The following is a 19,063-nucleotide window of genomic DNA, read 5'->3' as shown; positions in this document are numbered from 1 at the left end:
AATCTTAGTTTCTTGGTCGTTAGTCTGTGCTACTTGCTCTCGATAGCACTGGCTTGACCGGTTTATTAGCGTTCGCTAACACTACTGATGAACACTACACCGGCTGGAAGGTGACTTAACTGTTGCGCTGATGGCGCCGACTCGCGGTTAAACTCATGTTGGCCTTCAAGAAGGCCGAGGATGATACATTTTTGGTCCCTCCCACTATAAATCAAAATCTGATTGGTTAATTCATCTGTCACTTCCTGCATAAACAAACACTGCCATGGCCTTCTGTCCCGGCAATGAAGTCCTAACCAATGAGTGAGCCAGCTCTAAACTCTTCTCAGCCTAGAGACAACAAACAACAAAATCTCATTGGATAACTCGATTTTAATGTTTTCAGGACAGTAACCCTTTCATTTCTGAAGCTAATTTGACAGAAAATGAGGCCAAATTAGAATCAGAAAAGAATAATTATTATGAAATTATGAAAGAATGAAAGCAATTAAAGAATAAAAGAAATGAAATATAACATTGGAAATGTTGATACGTCAGGCCTAGAAGGCCCTGACGGTTCCCCTCTGTATTTTACAGGGGGAAAAAAAAAAAACCAGGAAAAAAATCAGAAGCGGAATGGGCTTGTAAGCTAAATAACAGAAGGATTGATTAAATTTGTTATAACTTACTCAGGGGAAGACTCCGGCGTCAGACTGGACATTTCCTCTTGGGTTGGTACTGCAAAGAGCCAGGAAGATACAGTGGGGCATGAACCAAATCATCAGATACCATAAAGTATGCTAAAAGAGTCCAGGCATTCACAAACACTACCAGAGGCGAATGCTGATGAAATACAGCTCATTATTCAAAACCTTAAGAGCTGCTTAATAACTGCTGCAATCAGTGAACCTGATCCCGGCCTCCAGAGAGACAGAAAAAGAGGGCTAGTGGGAGGTTATATGCTTATGAAGGTTTCATCATCATCACTACAGATAACGCAGATAATGGTATATCAAGCGGCTCTTGGCCTGTTGATTATAGATCACACTCGGGAGAGAATACACCTGACTCAATAAACTGACAGGAAGTTCATATAAATCGATAGAGATCAGTTGTTTTGTTAATTGACTGTTATGGTTGGTTACATTTGGTTTCGATGTTGTAGTGGATCTATGTACTTAAACTGCTCTGTATAAGACAAACAGTTGTGCTTGCATGAGCATGAACAATAGGATAGAGGAGGCGGGGCTTATTCCACCTTCAGTTAAATAAATAGCATGAGTCTGGTCTAGTGCTGATTTTAGAAATAAACATAAACAATTTAATTAATCTGCATTATTTACAGCATAGTTGACACTGTACGTGTTGTTCCTGGTTAATTGCTAGATGAATAGTGAATCCTAACCCAGTCATTTGAGATTATGTTGGTTATGTTTTTGCCTCTGTTTGTTTGTTTGTTTGTTTGTTTGTTCCCATTGTAACTCAAAAAGTAGTCAACAAATTCTGAGGAAAGGTGAGCCATGGGCCAAGGAACAACTGAATAGATTTTGATGCAAATCTGGATATGTATATGGATACACGATTTTTTTTTTTTTTTGGTCTGTTCCGAATGTAACTCAAAAAGTAGTGAATAAATTTTAATGAAATTTGGTGTACTGCTTTAGTATTATCCTAGATTCAAATGATTTGATTTTGATATTGATAATATGTGGCTTGGCGGAGGTAAGGTCAAAACATTTCAACCTAGGTGATTTTTTTTTTTTTTTTGATCTGGGTTAAAATGTTTAACCGAGTTCATAATTTCCAACCGAGGTAAAATTTTGGATTATCTAAGATTCTTAAAGGGGAACTGAAGTCATTTTTAAACTTGCTTTATTTCTTAATTAACGTGTTATTCAATTACGTTTTCGGTTTTAGTAACCTTATATCGTGACTCGTATTGGCATCTAATTTCAATTAAATATTATACTTATCGGCCTATTGGGGTTTTAGCCATGTTGAATTTAGTTCGTTTGGTCCACGGCAGGCGTCGCTTATCCGCGCGATCTTCACGAGACTTGTGCGAGACTTTGAAACGTTTAGTGTCAGCCAGGTGTCAGTGCCGCCATTTTGAAAACTGTTTTCCAAATGAAATATTGCACAAAAACGAGTTTAAATGACGATTACTGCCTACTTTTTTCAAACTTTCCTGATTGCTATCAAAACAAACAAAACTTCCAGCTTGATTACATCAGCATTCGAAAGAGGGCGCGCGCGTCTTTTGACAACGTTGGCAGATGTTGGTCGCTTTGATTTCCGCTGTACGTTTTACTTCCGTCCTATGATGTCTCGCACAGGTCTCAGTGAATCTCGTTTATGGCCATTGCTTTGACATATGGACTGATATATTACATAGCATATTTCAAACACTCATAACTTGCTATAAACAGTGACAAAATAGCGATCAAAAATGCATTCCTATATTTAATAAAATGAGAAATAGAATTTTGATAATAAAAAAATTGCCTTCAGTTCTCCTTTAAAAGGGATTTTCCATTACTTCTTTTGTCTCTTTCTTCCATCCACTTCCTTTCTGTTTCCACGTACCTAGTATTTCCTTGTGTCTGTTTGTCTACCTATTCCCATCTACCTAATTAGCATTTTTAAAAAACATCTCTTTTTCATACTTAACTGGGATTCAAACTCAGAACCTTCTAGCTCTTAACTCAACACCTTAACCACAAGACCAGCAACAATTGCTACGCAAGAAATGATATATATTTTGAATGTATTAATGAGTCCAGTCTTATTACATCAACAAAATTTAAAATACAAAGTCTTCCCTAATCCTGACCTTAAACCCAACCCTAGATACAGTAAGTCTCCCTAATTGCTGGGTTTCAGTCACGTGACTTTTCTTAACGATTTTACCGGAAGTGAAATAGCTGGTGGTCTAAACAGCTGCCGTAGTGCAAACAACTAGCGATAACGTATCAGAGTACGCTCGTAATCTAGAAGCCACTGCTCGCTTTAGATATATTCAGAAGATTGCTATGTGCAATGGAATCGACTCCTACAGTCTGGGAAAGAAGGATTTGTCATACGATCTCGAAAACTACCCTTCAGTCGAGTTCCCTGACATCTCGAGCTATCTGGTGTTGCAGACGTCCTTCTACACCGCACAACAGATGAAAGCGTGGAAGAGTATGGAGGCTTACAACTTTTTTTGTATGTGGCTGGGTAAAGGACCTCGCTATCAAGTCGCTGCTGAATGAATCCTGTATTGTTTTTGCCCGTGTCAGTATGTTTTTTTAAAACTTTTCGTTCGCGTCTTTACAATGAAGCGCTGCAAGTTGAAGTGTAAACAAACAACAGTTTGCTTGATTCTCACTTGTGTTGGCTCTTATCGCTCAGGTAAATCATTCACAAAGATCATCAGAAACCCCTTTAAAGACCTGGATCTTCGTTAAACAAGACGGAGAAGTGATCACGGCGCATTGTAACTGTACGGTAGAGGTCTGCGCGGGACAGAATTTTCAGTCCCGCTCCCGCCCGCTCCCGCATTGTGCAGTCCCGCTCCCGCCTGCTCCCGCAAAGAATTATGATTTTCACTCCCGCTCCCGCCCACGCCTGCCATATTTTGTCCAGCTCCCGCCCGCATATCCCACATGATGCAGACGTTCACGTTATTTCTCACGAAAGTTCTTGTCATTGGCTTGGGGAATTAAACATGCTGAGCTTAGCTGAGCTCTCCACTGACCAATCCTTCATTTATTGTAAGTTTATTGTTTAGACTCTGACATTCTGCTGACACATTCCAAGTTGAGCGCTGCATGCGCTCATGATTGACAGCTCTCTCTTTGATTGACAGCTCTCGCTTTGCGCACTCGCACTCCCACTTCCGAGTCTGTGGCGTTATGATTCCAACCGCGATTTCATTCTCCTCTCATATGAAGTGCTGTGCAACCACAACCAGCTCCTCAGATTATACACTGTCTATTTCTAGCTTTAAATTGAACAATCTGTGCGATACACAGTCCTTTTTAATACTAGTTAATACTTTTTAATACTTTTTTAAATACTTTTTAATACTTAGGACTAATACTCTTGACTTTTTAACGGTAAATGTACCTCTTTTTAAAGCAGCACTTACTTCTGAAGCACTGTGAGCTTCACTAGAGGAGCTCTGCTCTTCTGCCATGATCGGAGATCTCAAACACGGAAGAGCGGAAAGGAATCGGAAACGTACGCGAGATTAGACCACATCCACAAATTTAGGCATCTTAAAATGTTTTTATTAATGCCAAATAAAATATCCAGCACAAATTATATACAATAGACATAAATTAATAATTTATAAATTTTATTTTAAACACGTTTTTAGTTAGCGGGACTGCAGCTTATCACCTCTCCCGCCCGCGCCCGCATTGTGCACTCCCCCTCCCGCCCGCGCCCGCAATGAGCTTTCAAAATTTGTCCCGCGCCGCACTGCTTTGCGTCGGGTCCCGCGGGACTCCCGCGGGAGTGCAGGGCTCTACTGTACAGCTGGGGAAGAATTTTGTCGCGACCTTCATGTATATGGACTTTGTGAGGAGTAAACAAGGAAACAGCTGGGGACTTTAGCGCTTTGTGACTAAAAAAGTACCATAAAATAACGACACATAGCAAGAAAAGTACTTGGAAAACATGAAGGACATAGCTGAGAGGGAGATACAAACCTTTCACCAAGTGACCACTGCAAACTCGAGCATGCTTCGACTTGGCTCCCTTCGATTTCAGTGCGAGGTTCAAAAGCCACCTTTCTCGACATCTTTTTGTGAAATTCTGTGTTCGTTCACCCTTTTTTATTAGCTCACGGGGAACCCTGAAGAAACTTATCAGTTTCACGGTTTGATCGATTTGAACAACCTAAAACAACACAAGCGTAAGGCATTTTTCATGCGAGCAATGCACCTTCTCCATACAAACGCTTTGTCAACTGAGCTTTGGTAGACCACCAGCTAAAGTTTTGAATAACTAATAAAGCAGATGTGACGTCACGTGAAACCCAGCAATACAAGTAGCAAATTATGAACTGGGTTAAAAATTTGAACCTAGGTTGAAAAATTCCACCTGACTTACATTTCTGACCTGTAACATATACACTACCTTATTTTAATATGGGCTCTTTTATGTACTGAATAAAGCACTTAGAGTTATACGGGTAGGAACATCATCAACAACGTAAAACCATACCATTGCTGATAATTTTACAAAGCCCACAGAGTTTTTTATTCCTCTCAGACTCCAATAACTTTCTCATGATTATACAATTTGCTTTGTTAAAGAACAGCCTGAATTTTTTTTCATCAGTTTATAGCTACACTTAATGTTGTGGAAACGGCATTAAACCAAAACCCAGTAAACCAGCATGAATCTTGCTAATATCAACTGAAAAGGATTATATATTTTATTTTTTCTTTCTCAAAGAACAACCCTTATTTTATGTGTGTCGTTAGGGTGCTTCAAAAAAAAAAAAAGTTCAACAGATAACTCCCTTTAAAGGAACAGTCCACCGTACTTCCATAATGAAATATGCTCTTATCTGAATTGAGACGAGCTGCTCCGTACCTCTCCGAGCTTTGCGCGACCTCCCGGTCAGTCAGACGCAGTCAGACGCGCTGTCACTCCTGTTAGCAATGTAGCTAGGCTCAGCATGGCCAATGGTATTTTTTGGGGCTGTAGTTAGATGCGACCAAACTCTTCCGCATTTTTCCTGTTTACATAGGTTTATATGACCAGTGATATGAAACAAGTTCAGTTACACAAATTGAAATGTAGCGATTTTCTGTGCTATAATGGAAAGTCCGCACTATAATGACAGGCGTACTAACACCTTCTGCGCGCTTCGGCAGCGCATTGATATCTGAGCTCCGTATCAATGCGCTGCCGAAGCACGCAGAAGGTGTTAGTACGCCTGTCATTATAGTGCGGACTTTCCATAGCATAGAAAATCGCTACGTTTCAATTTGTGTAACTGAACTTGTTTCATGTCACTGGTCATATAAACCTATGTAAACAGGAAAAACGCGGAAGAGTTTGGTCGCATCTAACTACAGCCCCAAAAAATACCGTTGGCCATACTGAGCCTAGCTACATTGCTAACAGGAGTGACAGCGCGTCTGACTGCGTCTGACTGACTGGGAGGTCGCGCAAAGCTCGGATAGGTACGGAGCAGCTCGTCTCAATTCAGATAAGAGCATATTTCATTATGGAAATACGGTGGACTGTTCCTTTAATGTTGTGGAAACGGCATTAAACCAAAACCCAGTAAACCAGCATGAATCTTGCTAATATCAACTGAAAAGGATTATATATTTTATTTTTTCTTTCTCAAAGAACAACCCTTATTTTATGTGTGTCGTTAGGGTACTTCAAAAAAAAAAAAAGTTCAACAGATAAGTCCCTTTAAAAATCGCCCTATAGTCATGGTCAAAAAATTAATAACAATTAATAATAATTTCAAATAAGCTTCAAAGAACCAGCACATTACTATACCCCCATGACTTACTTGCAATAGTCATGACTCATCAGAGCCAGTGTTATAGAAAATTATCAACACGTTTTGACCAATTGGAATTTAGAATTCAACAGCAAAAAGGAGATATATTTATGGATAGGTGGAATAAAGATGAAGTATTACAGGTTTATTATTAAACTTCATGATTAAATTCAAAATTACGGTTTTAAAATGTAAAAAAACAAAGCTGTAAACAAAGTTAGTTAAGCAAACTTTGATGTGACGTGTTTAATTTAATGTTTAATATGCAAGTTCTCACCAGTTCTTGGCACCAAACCTGGACAATAAATCACATTTTTGAGGACTTTCTTTCTAAAATGATCATGATAAGTTTTCTAGTGCATCAATCCTCCCTGTGGTTACCTTGTAGTTTCCTGCGGTGGAAGCGTGGTGAGCCAAGGAAGCTGTTCTTGATGGAGTTGAGTCGCGTCCTCCAGGGCATGCCCCCGATAGAGGGACTGGGGGGTGGTGTGGGACTCGGCGTACCTGCTGGACTCTCCTTGGGCGTGTGCACAGGTGTCCCTTTGGGCGTTGGCAGGGGGCTGGCGCGGGGTGAGGGGTGGGGAGTCACCTGTACAGTGGGGATACATTTGCCGTTGTGGTCAGTCATGGCCAGCGGGTGCAGGTGGTGCAGGCGGATGGGAGAGAGAGGTGGAGCCTGTGAGAGGGGCACTGAAAGCTTGGGGGGCACAGTCAGGGGCGGCCAGCGCACCTTTGGGCTGTTGGGCACAGGGATGGCTGGGGAGATGGGATGACATGGCGTAGATGGCGTCGATGGCTCAGACTTGGCAGTCAACGGTGTGGCCATGGTGTTTGGAAGCGGGTTTGATCTAGTGCTCTGCAGGGGCTTTTCTGACCCTTTGGGCTTGGCTGGGAGCGTCTGAGTTTTGTTGTTTTGTGCTGGGTTTTGTGCCCCTGTGCCTGGCTGGAAGGTGCCATTTAGCCTTGAGTTGTGGTTGGGCGACTGCATGAGCTCCGAGGATTGTGGGGGAATGAAAAAGCGTCGCACAGGCTGGGAGAGCACATGCACCGAAACCGGCAGCAGCATCACACAACCCGCAGCCCACAAACACACACACACGTGTACAGCACACACACGAGTCCGAGATTAGCACGCACCACGGCACAGGCACGTGCACCAAGAGCACACAAGGATGGACGGTGGACGAGGCAGCGGTGTTGAGTGAGGGAGGGAGAGTGCAGAAAGAAAGAAAGAAAAAAAAACATGCCATTAGCACAACCAGCCAAGAGGCAGCAAGAAAATGTGGAAAGAAAATGTGCAGTGTTCTCAAAGCAAAAGCAGCCACAATAACAAAAAGAAGAAGCTCTGAGTCTTTGTTGGAAAACTGCCAGAAGTGACCGGGCAAGCGGGAAATGGGCACGTGCCACATGTGAGCAATATTAGGATGAGTCAATTGTTTGCGCTATTGTCAGAACTGTTCAGTATAAACTGTTTTGCATTGATGTAGCTCATCTAGAACTGCCCAAGTGTAATCAGAGTAGATCAAATAATTAAAAGCGGTCATTCACAACAATAGCGCCACACTATTAAAATGGCCACTTAAACTCAGGGCCATTCAGTGCAAAGCTGAATTGTGATGCTGCTGCTTGGGAAATGACATGAAGATGTTGTGGAGTCTAACAGCATTCATGGTTTAAAGCGAGGATGTTGATTTGTTTTCCAAATCAGACTGAGTGGTTTAGTGACCACTAAACTGATATTTGGTAATACTTCAGTATAAAGAGTTACGTATTAGACATGAATTCAGCTAATTAGTGTCAACATTAACAGCTTATCTGTGCTTCATACAGCGTTCTCATTCTTACCTCAGATTGCAGGTTTTATTTATTAATAACTGCTGTTTCTACAAATGTAAAGGCTAATTACTCATTAGTGAACTGATTAAAATGTTATGAAACATATGGTGAAGACAGTCGAACATAATAACGCTAAAAATACCCGTCAGGTTTTCAGCATTAAAGAAAGCAAATACCTTGTAAACATAAGAGATTTAAATTTCTCAAACTCAAAATTCTTGGAAACAATACAGTATTTCATACCCCAAGGTCACAGGTCACTTAAAGAAACTTCCACCCCGAAAAACATGTTAAATAATTTTGTACTGATGTGTTTAGTGATTCTTGGTTGTGTTTTCATTATTCCTGTGAGAAGTTAGCGCTTGTGTTCTGCTCTGATGTCACACGGCGACACTGTTCATGCAATGCTGTTGATTTCATTTTCAGGATTACAGTCGGCTTTCTGTGTTCACGCCTACAAAGAAGAGCAAGAACTTAGTTTCTTAATTCATTTTCCAGTTTTACTGTGAGCTGGTATAGTGGTTAGCATGTCCGCTTCTCGATCGGGAGATCACGAGTTCTACTCGCAGTCGGGTCGTACCAAAGACCATCATAAAAATGGAACCTACTGCCATCTGGCAAGGTACGCTGCAATACAGATGTGAGTGGGGAGTCAAACTCTCGTGGTTACCAGAGGACTAGCCCCCCACTGTAACTCTAGCTGTATAGGCGAGAGGCCGAGAGCTATAGAAGCGGAGCTCGGTGCCGCCTTAAGGGCCTGGTTAGTACTGGGACAAGAGACTGCCTGGGAAGACCAGGTCCTGGCATGGGGCGGACTTTGACTTCTGATCTTCCAGTGTCAAATTTCAATCCAATTTTCAAGTTTACATTACGAAGCTATCCAGTGTAGAAGTAGAAGAAGTGCAGTCAGGAAATGTTAGACTCAAAGTCTCTGAATGCAATGAACCTGCAGGCTGAAGTGGCTTAGAGTTACAGAAGACGACTCAGCTTGGCTAGTTAGCGATCTGTGACATGATGACGCATGAAACTTGAAGCTTTGGGACCTGATCGGTTTGAGCAGAGTGTGTAGATGAGGAGGTGAGACAACCGGACAGACTAAATGACTAAAGCACTGCTGCTTTAGCTAGAAATGAACCCCTTTCACATCACTATCAGCACGAGAAGTAAAACAGCATTTTGGGTAACAAAGGAAACTCCTAACCAAAGTGAAACTCGACCAACATGTCAATGAAAGAAAAAAATACCACAGTGGTGCTTGAAAGTTTGTGAACCCTTTAGAATTTTCTATATTTCTGCATAAATATGACCTAAAACATCATCAGAATTTCACACAAGTCCTAAAAGTAGATAAAGAGAACCCAGTTAAACAAATGAGACAAAAATATTATACTTGCTCATTTATTTATTGAGGAAAATGATCCAATATTACATATCTGTGAGTGGCAAAAGTATGTGAACCTCTAGGATTAGCAGTTAATTTGAAGGTGAAATTAGAGTCAGGTGTTTTCAATCAATGGGATGACAATCAGGTGTGAGTGGGCACCCTGTTTTATTTAAAGAACCGGGATCTATCAAAGCCTAATCTTCACAGCACATTTGTGGAAGTGTATCATGGCACGAACAAAGGAGATTTCTGAGGACCTCAGAAAAAGTGTTGTCGATGCTCATCAGGTTGGAAAAGGTTACAAAACCATCTCTAAAGAGTTTGGACTCCACCAATCCACAGTCAAACAGATTGTGTACAAATGGAGGAAATTCAAGATCATCGTTACCCTCCCCAGGAGTGGTCGACCAACAAAGATCACTCCAAGAGCAAGGCATGTAATAGTCGGCGAGGTCACAAAGGACCCCAGGGTAACTTCTAAGCAACTGAAGGCCTCTCTCACATTAGCTAATGTTAAAGTTCATGAGTCCACCATCAGGCGAACAATGAATAACAATGGTGTGCATGGCAGGGTTGCAAGGATAAAGCCACTGCTCTCCAAAAAGAACATTGCAGCTCGTCTGCAGTTTGCTAAAGATCACATGGACAAGCCAGAAGGCTATTGGAAAAATGTTTTGTGGATGGATGAGACCAAAATAGAACTTTTTGGTTTCAATGAGAACATTATGTTTGGAGAAAGGAAAACACTGCATTCCAGCATAAGAACCTTATCCCATCTGTGAAACATGGTGGTGGTAGTATCATGGTTTGGGCCTGTTTTGCTGCGTCTGGGCCAGGACGGCTTGCCATCATTGATGGAACAATGAATTCTGAATTATACCAGCGAATTCTAAAGGAAAATGTCAGGACATCTGTCCATGAACTGAATCTCAAGAGAAGGTGGGTCATGCAGCAAGACAACGACCCTAAGCATACAAGTCCTTCTACCAAAGAATGGTTAAAGAAGAATAAAGTTAATGTTTTGGAATGGCCAAGTCAAAGTCCTGACCTTAATCCAATCAAAATGTTGTGGAAGGACCTGAAGCGAGCAGTTCATGTGAGGAAACCCACCAACATCCCAGAGTTGAAGCTGTTCTGTATGGAGGAATGGGCTAAAATTCCTCCAAGCCGGTGTGCAGGACTGATCAACAGTTACCGGAAACGTTTAGTTGCAGTTATTGCTGCACAAGGGGGTCACACCAGATACTGAAAGCAAACGTTCACATACTTTTGCCACTCACAGATATGTAATATTGGAACATTTTCCTCAATAAATAAATGACCAAGTATAATATTTTTGTCTCATTTGTTTAACTGGGTTCTCTTTATCTACTTTTAGGACTTGTGTGAAAATCTGATGATGTTTTAGGTCTTATTTATGCAGAAATATAGAAAATTCTAAAGGGTTCACAAACTTTCAAGCACCACTGTATGACATTAGCAAACTCGAACATACACTAATAGAATCTATTTCACATGAATAAACTCAAAAGATTCTCCATTTACCATGAAATTGGGTGCCGTGAGATAAGGAGTAAGGGCATGGGGATTTCAGGAAGTATCAGTATACACTGAGTTCAGAACACCTGCGAAAATCATTATACTGTAGATACACACAGTACCAGTCAAAAGTTTGGATTTTCTTGATTTTTATTAATTAAAAGACACTTCTTCATGCCTTAAAGTAATGATGAACTGTCGTTTCGCCGGTTTGTTTACATTCTAAGCGGAAATGATTTTGTCAGGCGTTTTGGATAAAGTTTTTATTTATTTAATTTGTAAAAAATAAAAATGCTCCGTTTCTCAAAATCCAGTGAATGTGGATCACTCAATCCCGTCGTACATGGCTTATAGCCAACACGGCACTATGCGCCTCGTTGCCTATCAGCTCATGTATGGCTCGATTTCGTGGAATAAGTGTTAAATATATCCTTCATTAAAAAAATAAACAAATAAAAATCCCGTGCAGGGATTGGCCAAGGATGGCTCATGTGACATAAAAGAGGTCCACCATTGATTAAGCTTTGTATCTTTTGATGTCAAAAATTTTTTAAAAATTGATTAAAAAATGGTGCGAGTCAGTCATGGTATATCCTGGATATACCATGAGCTGACGTCATAATTTCAAGCTATACAGCCGACTTGAGTCACAGCTGTAGCTCCGCGAGCATTTCCGTGTGTGTAGATCTTCATATCATGATCATGCCTAGCGAGGCAGGCTATAACATGGTACATTGTACATGTGCAGGTTGAAGGTCGTTCTGATGTAAACAACAAACATGGCTGCCTCCATTGAGTTTATGCCGAGATTCAATCCTTACACTTTTAGTTTGGAATTTTTTGATAACGGATATAAATCTAATATCCCATGCACTGAAAGGCACCGGGAATTATGGATTCTCTGAAGTGACTGATGTAGTATTAGCCGCTTCAAGATTGCACCAGTCACAAAATAATACTATACCAGTCACCTCAGAGAATCCATAATTTCAACCAGAGCCTCTCAGTGCATGGGATATTAGATTACTATGCACACTTATTAGCAATGAATTGTTGTCTTATGTGTGACACGATATACTGAAGTAGGACTCATTGACCGTTTTGTCATAAACAGCTCTACCATCAATATAAACGTCTGCTATCGTGTAAATCAAAGTGAAGATTTCTGAAGTGCTTTTTAAAACTGGATAAAAATTTTGCCCTTGGCTGAGATATAAGTGTCGAGAGCTCGTCTGTTGACCTCCAATGCCTTCTGTCCTACATAGTTTGCACAAAAGCAATGTTTTATCCAACAGCAGTCAGCAAGAGAGTCAATAAAGTTATGTCTGAGTTTGTAAAATATTTGAGACTAGAATATTTGATCAGGGCAGCCTCAGTGTGGGGGTTAGGGCTAAATCCTGCTGGCATTTTGCCTCTGTGATTCAAAGACGGCATATTGGAAAGACTTAGAGGTGGATTTGTAAATGGTTAGTGGGTTCAAACAAGTCAACTGGAAAAAGCTCTACTGTAAGTAAGGAAAGGAGGATTTTCAGATTTTACCGAGCCATTAGCAGCTTCAAATATCCACGACTGACAGTCGTCTGAATAAGGAACGGATTCCAGCTAATTATACTGAGCATCATTGTGCAATTGCACTAGCAGTAAGGACTAGTCTATTAGTATTGACAGGCAGCAATTTTACTGCAGGATCAGTGCTTTAAATTAAATTGCAGACCTTGAACATGGCTAATAAGCCATACCGTTTATTTGGAGGTTTGCTTTGAAGCTGTTGACGTGTAGTACATAATTAAAGGACCATCCATGGCACTAGGGTACAGCTATAATACTGTCTTTTCCTTTTGCATCTGATGCTAATTGGCTAAATCTCAACATTCTAGGGTTGGTTTTTTTTTTGGAGGGACGGTAAAGGCCTTGCCCCAAATTAAGCAAACTTCAACTAATAAGTGTTCTTGTTAAGACTGATAAAGTCGGAGTCATATTCAAGTTCGCAACAGAAGTGAAGTGATTTGCATGGTGTAGTTGGCCAATACAGGATTAATGCTGTATAAAGTGTGTATTTAAAGTAGTCACTGGAAAGAGATTAAAATATAATCCTGTCTTTTACATCCGAAAATACAACTGTTATACTAATACTACAGTGCTGTGAAAAAGTATTTGCCCCTTCCTGACTTGTTCTATTTTTGTATATTTGTCACACTTCAATGTTTCATGTCATCAAACTAATTTTATTATTCGACAAAGGTAGCCCAAGTAAGCCCAAAATGCAGTTTTCAAACGATGATTGCGTTTATTGATGGAAAAAAGTTACCCAACCCTACCTGGCCCTATGTGAAAAAGCACTTAGCCCCTCAACCAATCAAACAATTAACCAAATTTCACTGATAATTGGGTTCAAGTTCAATAGCCACACCTGGGCATGATTACTGCCAGACCCGTTCAATCTAAATATTACATAAACAGAACCAGGCTGGCCATGTAAAGTAGGCTAACAGATCTTAAAAAGATGCCGCGAAGTAAAGAGAACAACAGATGCGCAACAAAATAATTGAAATCTATCAGTTTGGAAAGGGTTACAAAGCTATTGCCAAGGCTCTGGGACTCCAGTGAACCGCAGTGAGAGCCATTATTTACAAATGGAAAAAACTTGGAACAGCGGCAAACCTTCCCAGGAGTGGCCAGCCTTCCAAAATTCAACCAAGAGCACTTCAACGACTGATCCAGGAGGTCACAAAAGAACCCCGACAAATGTCTAAAGAACTGCAGGCCTCACTTGCTTCAGTTAAGGCCAGTGTTCATGATCCTAGAATACGGAAAGCACTTGGCAAAAATGGCATCCATGGGACACTTGCAAGGCGCAAACCGCTGCTGACCAAAAGAGCATAAAGGCTTGTCTCACATTTGCCAAAAAGCATCTTGATGACCTCCAAGACTTTTGGGATAATATTATGTGGACTGATGAGTCAACAATAGAACTTTTTGGAAGACATGGGTCCCGGTACATCTGGCGTAAGGCTAACACAGCATTTCAAAATAAGAACATCATACCAACAGTCAAACATGGTGGTGGTAGTGTGATGATCCGGGGCTACTTTTCTGCTTCAGGACCTGGACTACTACTACTACTAGGTCAAGTCTCCTCGGGAATGACTGGCGATGACATGCCAGGATGGCCTGTGACCCATAACAGTTCTGATTTCATCTGCTGAAGCGAGACCAGTATCGCGCATCAGCTGGTTGACATATGTCAGGCGCTGTCCGCCCCGGGAAGCCTGACCATGGCGTGGTTCCCACAGAACCAAGTTGTATTTCGATACTTTCAAATTAGACACTGCGCTAAAGCTTTGTTTCCAGTTTTTCCTTCCTTACCGCCTACTCTACACTGGGAGGTGTTTTTAAACCGCAATCGACTTCAAAAATCATTTATTTCTAAAGTTTATAACGAACTTCTTTCTGTTGATTGCTCACCAGTTACTAAAGTTAAGACTGCCTGGGAAGATGAACTGGATCTAAACTTGGAGGATGACTGGTGGGACACTGCTCTTAAGAAAATTCCCACAAGCTCATCCTGTGCTCGTCTCACACTTATACAGTTTAAAGTACTGTTTAGAGTCCATTTTTCCAAAGCTCGATTGTCTCAAATCTATCCCAGTATTGCTGACAAATGCGACAAATGTCATGCCTCATCCTGCAATTTAACCCATATGTTCTACTCTTGTCCGCTACTCTCTTGCTTCTGGTTGTATTATTTTGATACCATGTCTAAAATACTTTCAGTGACCATAAAAGTCTCCCCCCATGTTGCCATATTCGGGCTCCCAGAGGACCATAACCGGTTTACCTCTCATCAATTGGATATTTTAGCTTTTACTTCCTTACTGGCAAGACGCCACCTTCTACTCCACTGGAAGTCGACTAAAGCTCCCTCGAGTCGTCAGTGGCTCAATGACGTCATGTCTTTTCTAAAGTTGGAAAAGATCAGATATTCAGTGAATGGTAACTCTGCTAAATTTTATAACAAGTGGCTTCCCTTTCTTACATTCTTCCACTCTCTCCAGTCTCTGCCCCCTAACGGACGGACCCTCCCTCTCTCCCTTTTTATTTATTTATTTTAGTTTTTTTTTTGCCTTTTGGTTTTATTTGTACTGTGCAGCTTTAATATTTAATTATTACATAATAGAACTTTGTTATTTATTTATTTATTTATTTATTTATCTATCAATTATTTTTATTTTCTTTGAATTGTGTAATGTCTTGTTCTTGTTTGTATGAAAAAAAAAATCCTAGGAGGTAGGGATGGTGTGGTACTGAATGTTGATTTGACATTGTTTCCTGTTTTGATGTGCCTTGCCTCCTAATAAAAATATTAATAAAAAAAAAAGAACCAAGTTGTGAGCTGCCTCATCGCTATGGTGGACACAGTGCCCTGCCAAACACAATCGTCTTGATCTTATCTTTAAACAGAGTGGTGGTAAATCTCCATACAGCGCTTCATTTGGAATTTGGTCCCGCCAGGTGACGTTGCGGACTTTTCGGAGCATGCGTGTGTAGCAACCGTCCAGTCTCGATTCCTCCCGGACCATCAGTGTCCAGGCCTCACAACCGTAGGTGAGAATAGATTCCACCGAAGCCACGAAGATACACTTTTTTAAGGACCTGGACGATTTGCCATAATTGATGGAACCATGAATTCTGCTCTCTACCAGAAAATCCTGAAGGAGAATGTCCGCCCATCGGTTCGTGACATAAACTCAAGCACAGCTGGGTTATGCAGCAGGACAATGATCTGAATCACACAAAAGAATGGCTCAAAAGAAATAACATGAAGGTTTTGCAGTGGCCTAGTCAAAGTCCTGACTTGAATTCAATCGAGATGCTGTGGCGAGACCTTAAATGGGCAGTTCATGCTCGAAACCCTCCAATGTGGCTGAACTAAAATAATTCTGCAAAGAAGAGTGGGCAAAAATTCCTCCACAGCGATGTAAAAGACTCACTGCAAGTTACCGCCAACGTTTAATTGCAGCTGTGGCCGCCAAGGGTGGCCCAACCTGTTATTAGGTTGAAAGGGGCAATTACTTTTTCACATGGGTGTTACAGGTTTTGATTAACCTTTTACTTTTAAATGGAGTGATCATTTAAAAGCTGCATTTTGTGTTTACTTATGTACATCGTCTTTATCTTATATTAGACTCAGTTGGATGACCTCAAACAATTAAATATGACAAATAACAAAAATGGAAGAAATCAGCAGGCGGGCAAATATTTTTTCACAGCACTGTAATCTCTCATAAAATTGTACTTGATGTCATTGATTTACAATCTCTAGAGACATGGCACGCTCATGAGTAGCCCTTTCTCGGAAATATCTGGCTGTGATTTGGGACAAACCCAAAGACTTACCCGTGGACTGCTGAGGGGACTGGTGGACAGACCAGATGAAGCACCGCTGATGGACCGTGACCTAACACAACACACAGTTTCAGACAATCACAATGCAGCATTTGCATAGTTATCAATCTCAGATGCCTTTTAAAGGGGCAGTTTGTCATTTTTAGAGACTTCTCCTGCCTGCAATGCAATACAAAAAAGGACAAGCCTTTTCCATTTTAAATTGCGTATGTCTTGCTTGTTTGCAGAACTGACTGTAAGGCGGAGCTCATTTGCAGCCCAGAAAAATGGAAGAAATGGAAAAAAAAAAGAAAAGAAACCTGAAATAGAAACTACTTGCCAAATAATTACATAGCTATATTAGGAGGGGCAGCACGGTGGTGTAGTGGTTAGCGCTAGTCGCCTCACAGCAAGAAGGTCCGGGTTCAAGCCCTGTGGCCGGCGAGGGACTTTGTGTGGAGTTTGCATGTTCTCCCCGTGTCCGCGTGGGTTTCCTCCGGGTGCTCCGGTTTCCCCCACAGTCCAAAGACATGCAGGTTAGGTTAACTGGTGACTCTAAATTGACCGTAGGTGTGAATGTGAGTGTGAATGGTTGTCTGTGTCTATGTGTCAGCCCTGTGATGACCTGGCGACTTGTCCAGGGTGTACCCCGCCTTTCGCCCGTAGTCAGCTGGGATAGGCTCCAGCTTGCCTGCGACCCTGTAGAACAGGATAAAGCGGCTAGAGATAATGAGATGAGATGAGCTATATTAGGAATCACAGTTATATTCTAAGAGATCTTTTAAAATTTTGAGATTGGTTTGTTTGTTTGTTTGTTTTTGCATCTAAAAACCATTTAAAATTACAAACTGCACCTTTAAGCTTCAATATTTTGAACACATCTGCAGCTGTTTCCAAATGTGTCCTGAATTAGAGGGAGGTTTTCTTTTGAGAGCTTGCCAATAATGTGTAATGATCCCTGCATAATGATACCGAAGCCTGTCAAGTTAATTGGCTTCTACTGCTTACTGCGAAAAAACAAAAACGCAAACCTTATCTCACTGCTGAAAAGTCTTTTAATCTCTAGATCTGTTTTATACAACATGTAGTAAATGAGAAGAAATATTTATTATAATTCAAATTATTTTACGCCGTTTTGACTGGCTGAGCGAACTGCAAATAACTGCCTACAAATAATGTTCAGCTCGTGCGTAGTTACTTCGCATCTACACACTCTGAATTGCAACAATTAATGACAGGAAGAACAACAAACAGCATAAAATGGTCTCGTTTCCGCCAATCGAGTGCGTGACCCCAGTGAAAACAATAGTTTTAGCTATTATGGTATTATCAGTATTTACAAAAAAATAATAATAAGTGTAATGATAAAACAATTAGGGCGGCACGGTGGTGTAGTGGTTAGCGCTGTCGTCTCACAGCAAGAAGGTCCAGGTTCGAGCCCCGGGGCCGGCGAGGGCCTTTCTGTGCGGAGTTTGCATGTTCTCCCCATGTCCGCGTGGGTTTCCTCCGGGTGCTCCGGTTTCCCCCACAGTCCAAAGACATGCAGGTTAGGTTAACTGGTGACTCTAAATTGACCGTAGGTGTGAATGTGAGTGTGAATGGTTGTCTGTGTCTATGTGTCAGCCCTGTGATGACCTGGCGACTTGTCCAGGGTGTACCCCGCCTTTCGCCCGTAGTCAGCTGGGATAGGCTCCAGCTTGCCTGCGACCTTGTAGAACAGGATAAAGCAGCTAGAGATAATGAGATGAGATAAAACAATTATTGGATGAAGTTGAACAAAATATCATAATTTGTTAGTGTCTCGCAAGCAATTATTTCAGCATCGGCAAATAATTGCTTGCTCGCGACTAACAAATCATTGTTTTGTTCAACCTCGTCCAATACTTGCTTACTGTTTGTAGAATATCATATTTAAATAATATTGGTTGGCATTTACCAACAAATTATTATTATTATTATTATTATTATTATTATTATTATTATTATACATACACATTCCTTTGGGTGTTCAACATGTCTTTCTCTTTTAAAATTCTCTAAAAATATTCAATATTTAATGAAACAAACCTGGCGGCCATGTTTGTTTACAAATTGTCACAGTCGCTTGCTAGCGCGGAAGTTTTATGTCTCCAACGTGTGACGTCATGTTGTCTTGACAACCATGCAATAGCGTAAACCATATTCAACGCTCGTTCTCCATTGGGTAGAGTGATGTAATATACTGTACGTAGGATAAGCGATATGCTAACAATATTGCATGCTATCAAACCAAATGAATGAAACCCGCTAGAAGGGAATAGAACACGTTTTTATTCCATCAAAAAAGTGACCTGTATGGATAATAATGTACAATAGTTTACACCTAGCCAGTGTTTTAATCGAGTCACTAAACCTCGAGTCCAAGTCCATTCTCGAGTCCC

The 19,063-nt window shown here is 41.0% G+C and overlaps 1 protein-coding gene across 1 annotated transcript in view; it reads right to left on the bottom strand.

Annotated features, from left to right (window-relative positions):
* The window catches only part of brsk2b (BR serine/threonine kinase 2b), a 421,778-nt gene that overhangs the window by 30,991 nt on the left and 371,724 nt on the right, over positions 1-19,063 (bottom strand). The window contains exons 14-16 of the mRNA XM_060911874.1: positions 16,656-16,716; positions 6,881-7,529; positions 669-717 (exon numbers count right to left, since the gene is read on the bottom strand). Coding sequence (XP_060767857.1) covers positions 669-717; positions 6,881-7,529; positions 16,656-16,716 — 759 coding nt within the window. The remainder of the gene's footprint in view (positions 1-668; positions 718-6,880; positions 7,530-16,655; positions 16,717-19,063) is intronic.

The sequence above is a fragment of the Neoarius graeffei genome, chromosome 27, assembly GCF_027579695.1.
Source record: "Neoarius graeffei isolate fNeoGra1 chromosome 27, fNeoGra1.pri, whole genome shotgun sequence".
In the NCBI taxonomy this organism is placed as follows: Eukaryota; Metazoa; Chordata; class Actinopteri; order Siluriformes; family Ariidae; genus Neoarius; species Neoarius graeffei.
This window is presented reverse-complemented; position numbering and strand designations above follow the sequence as displayed.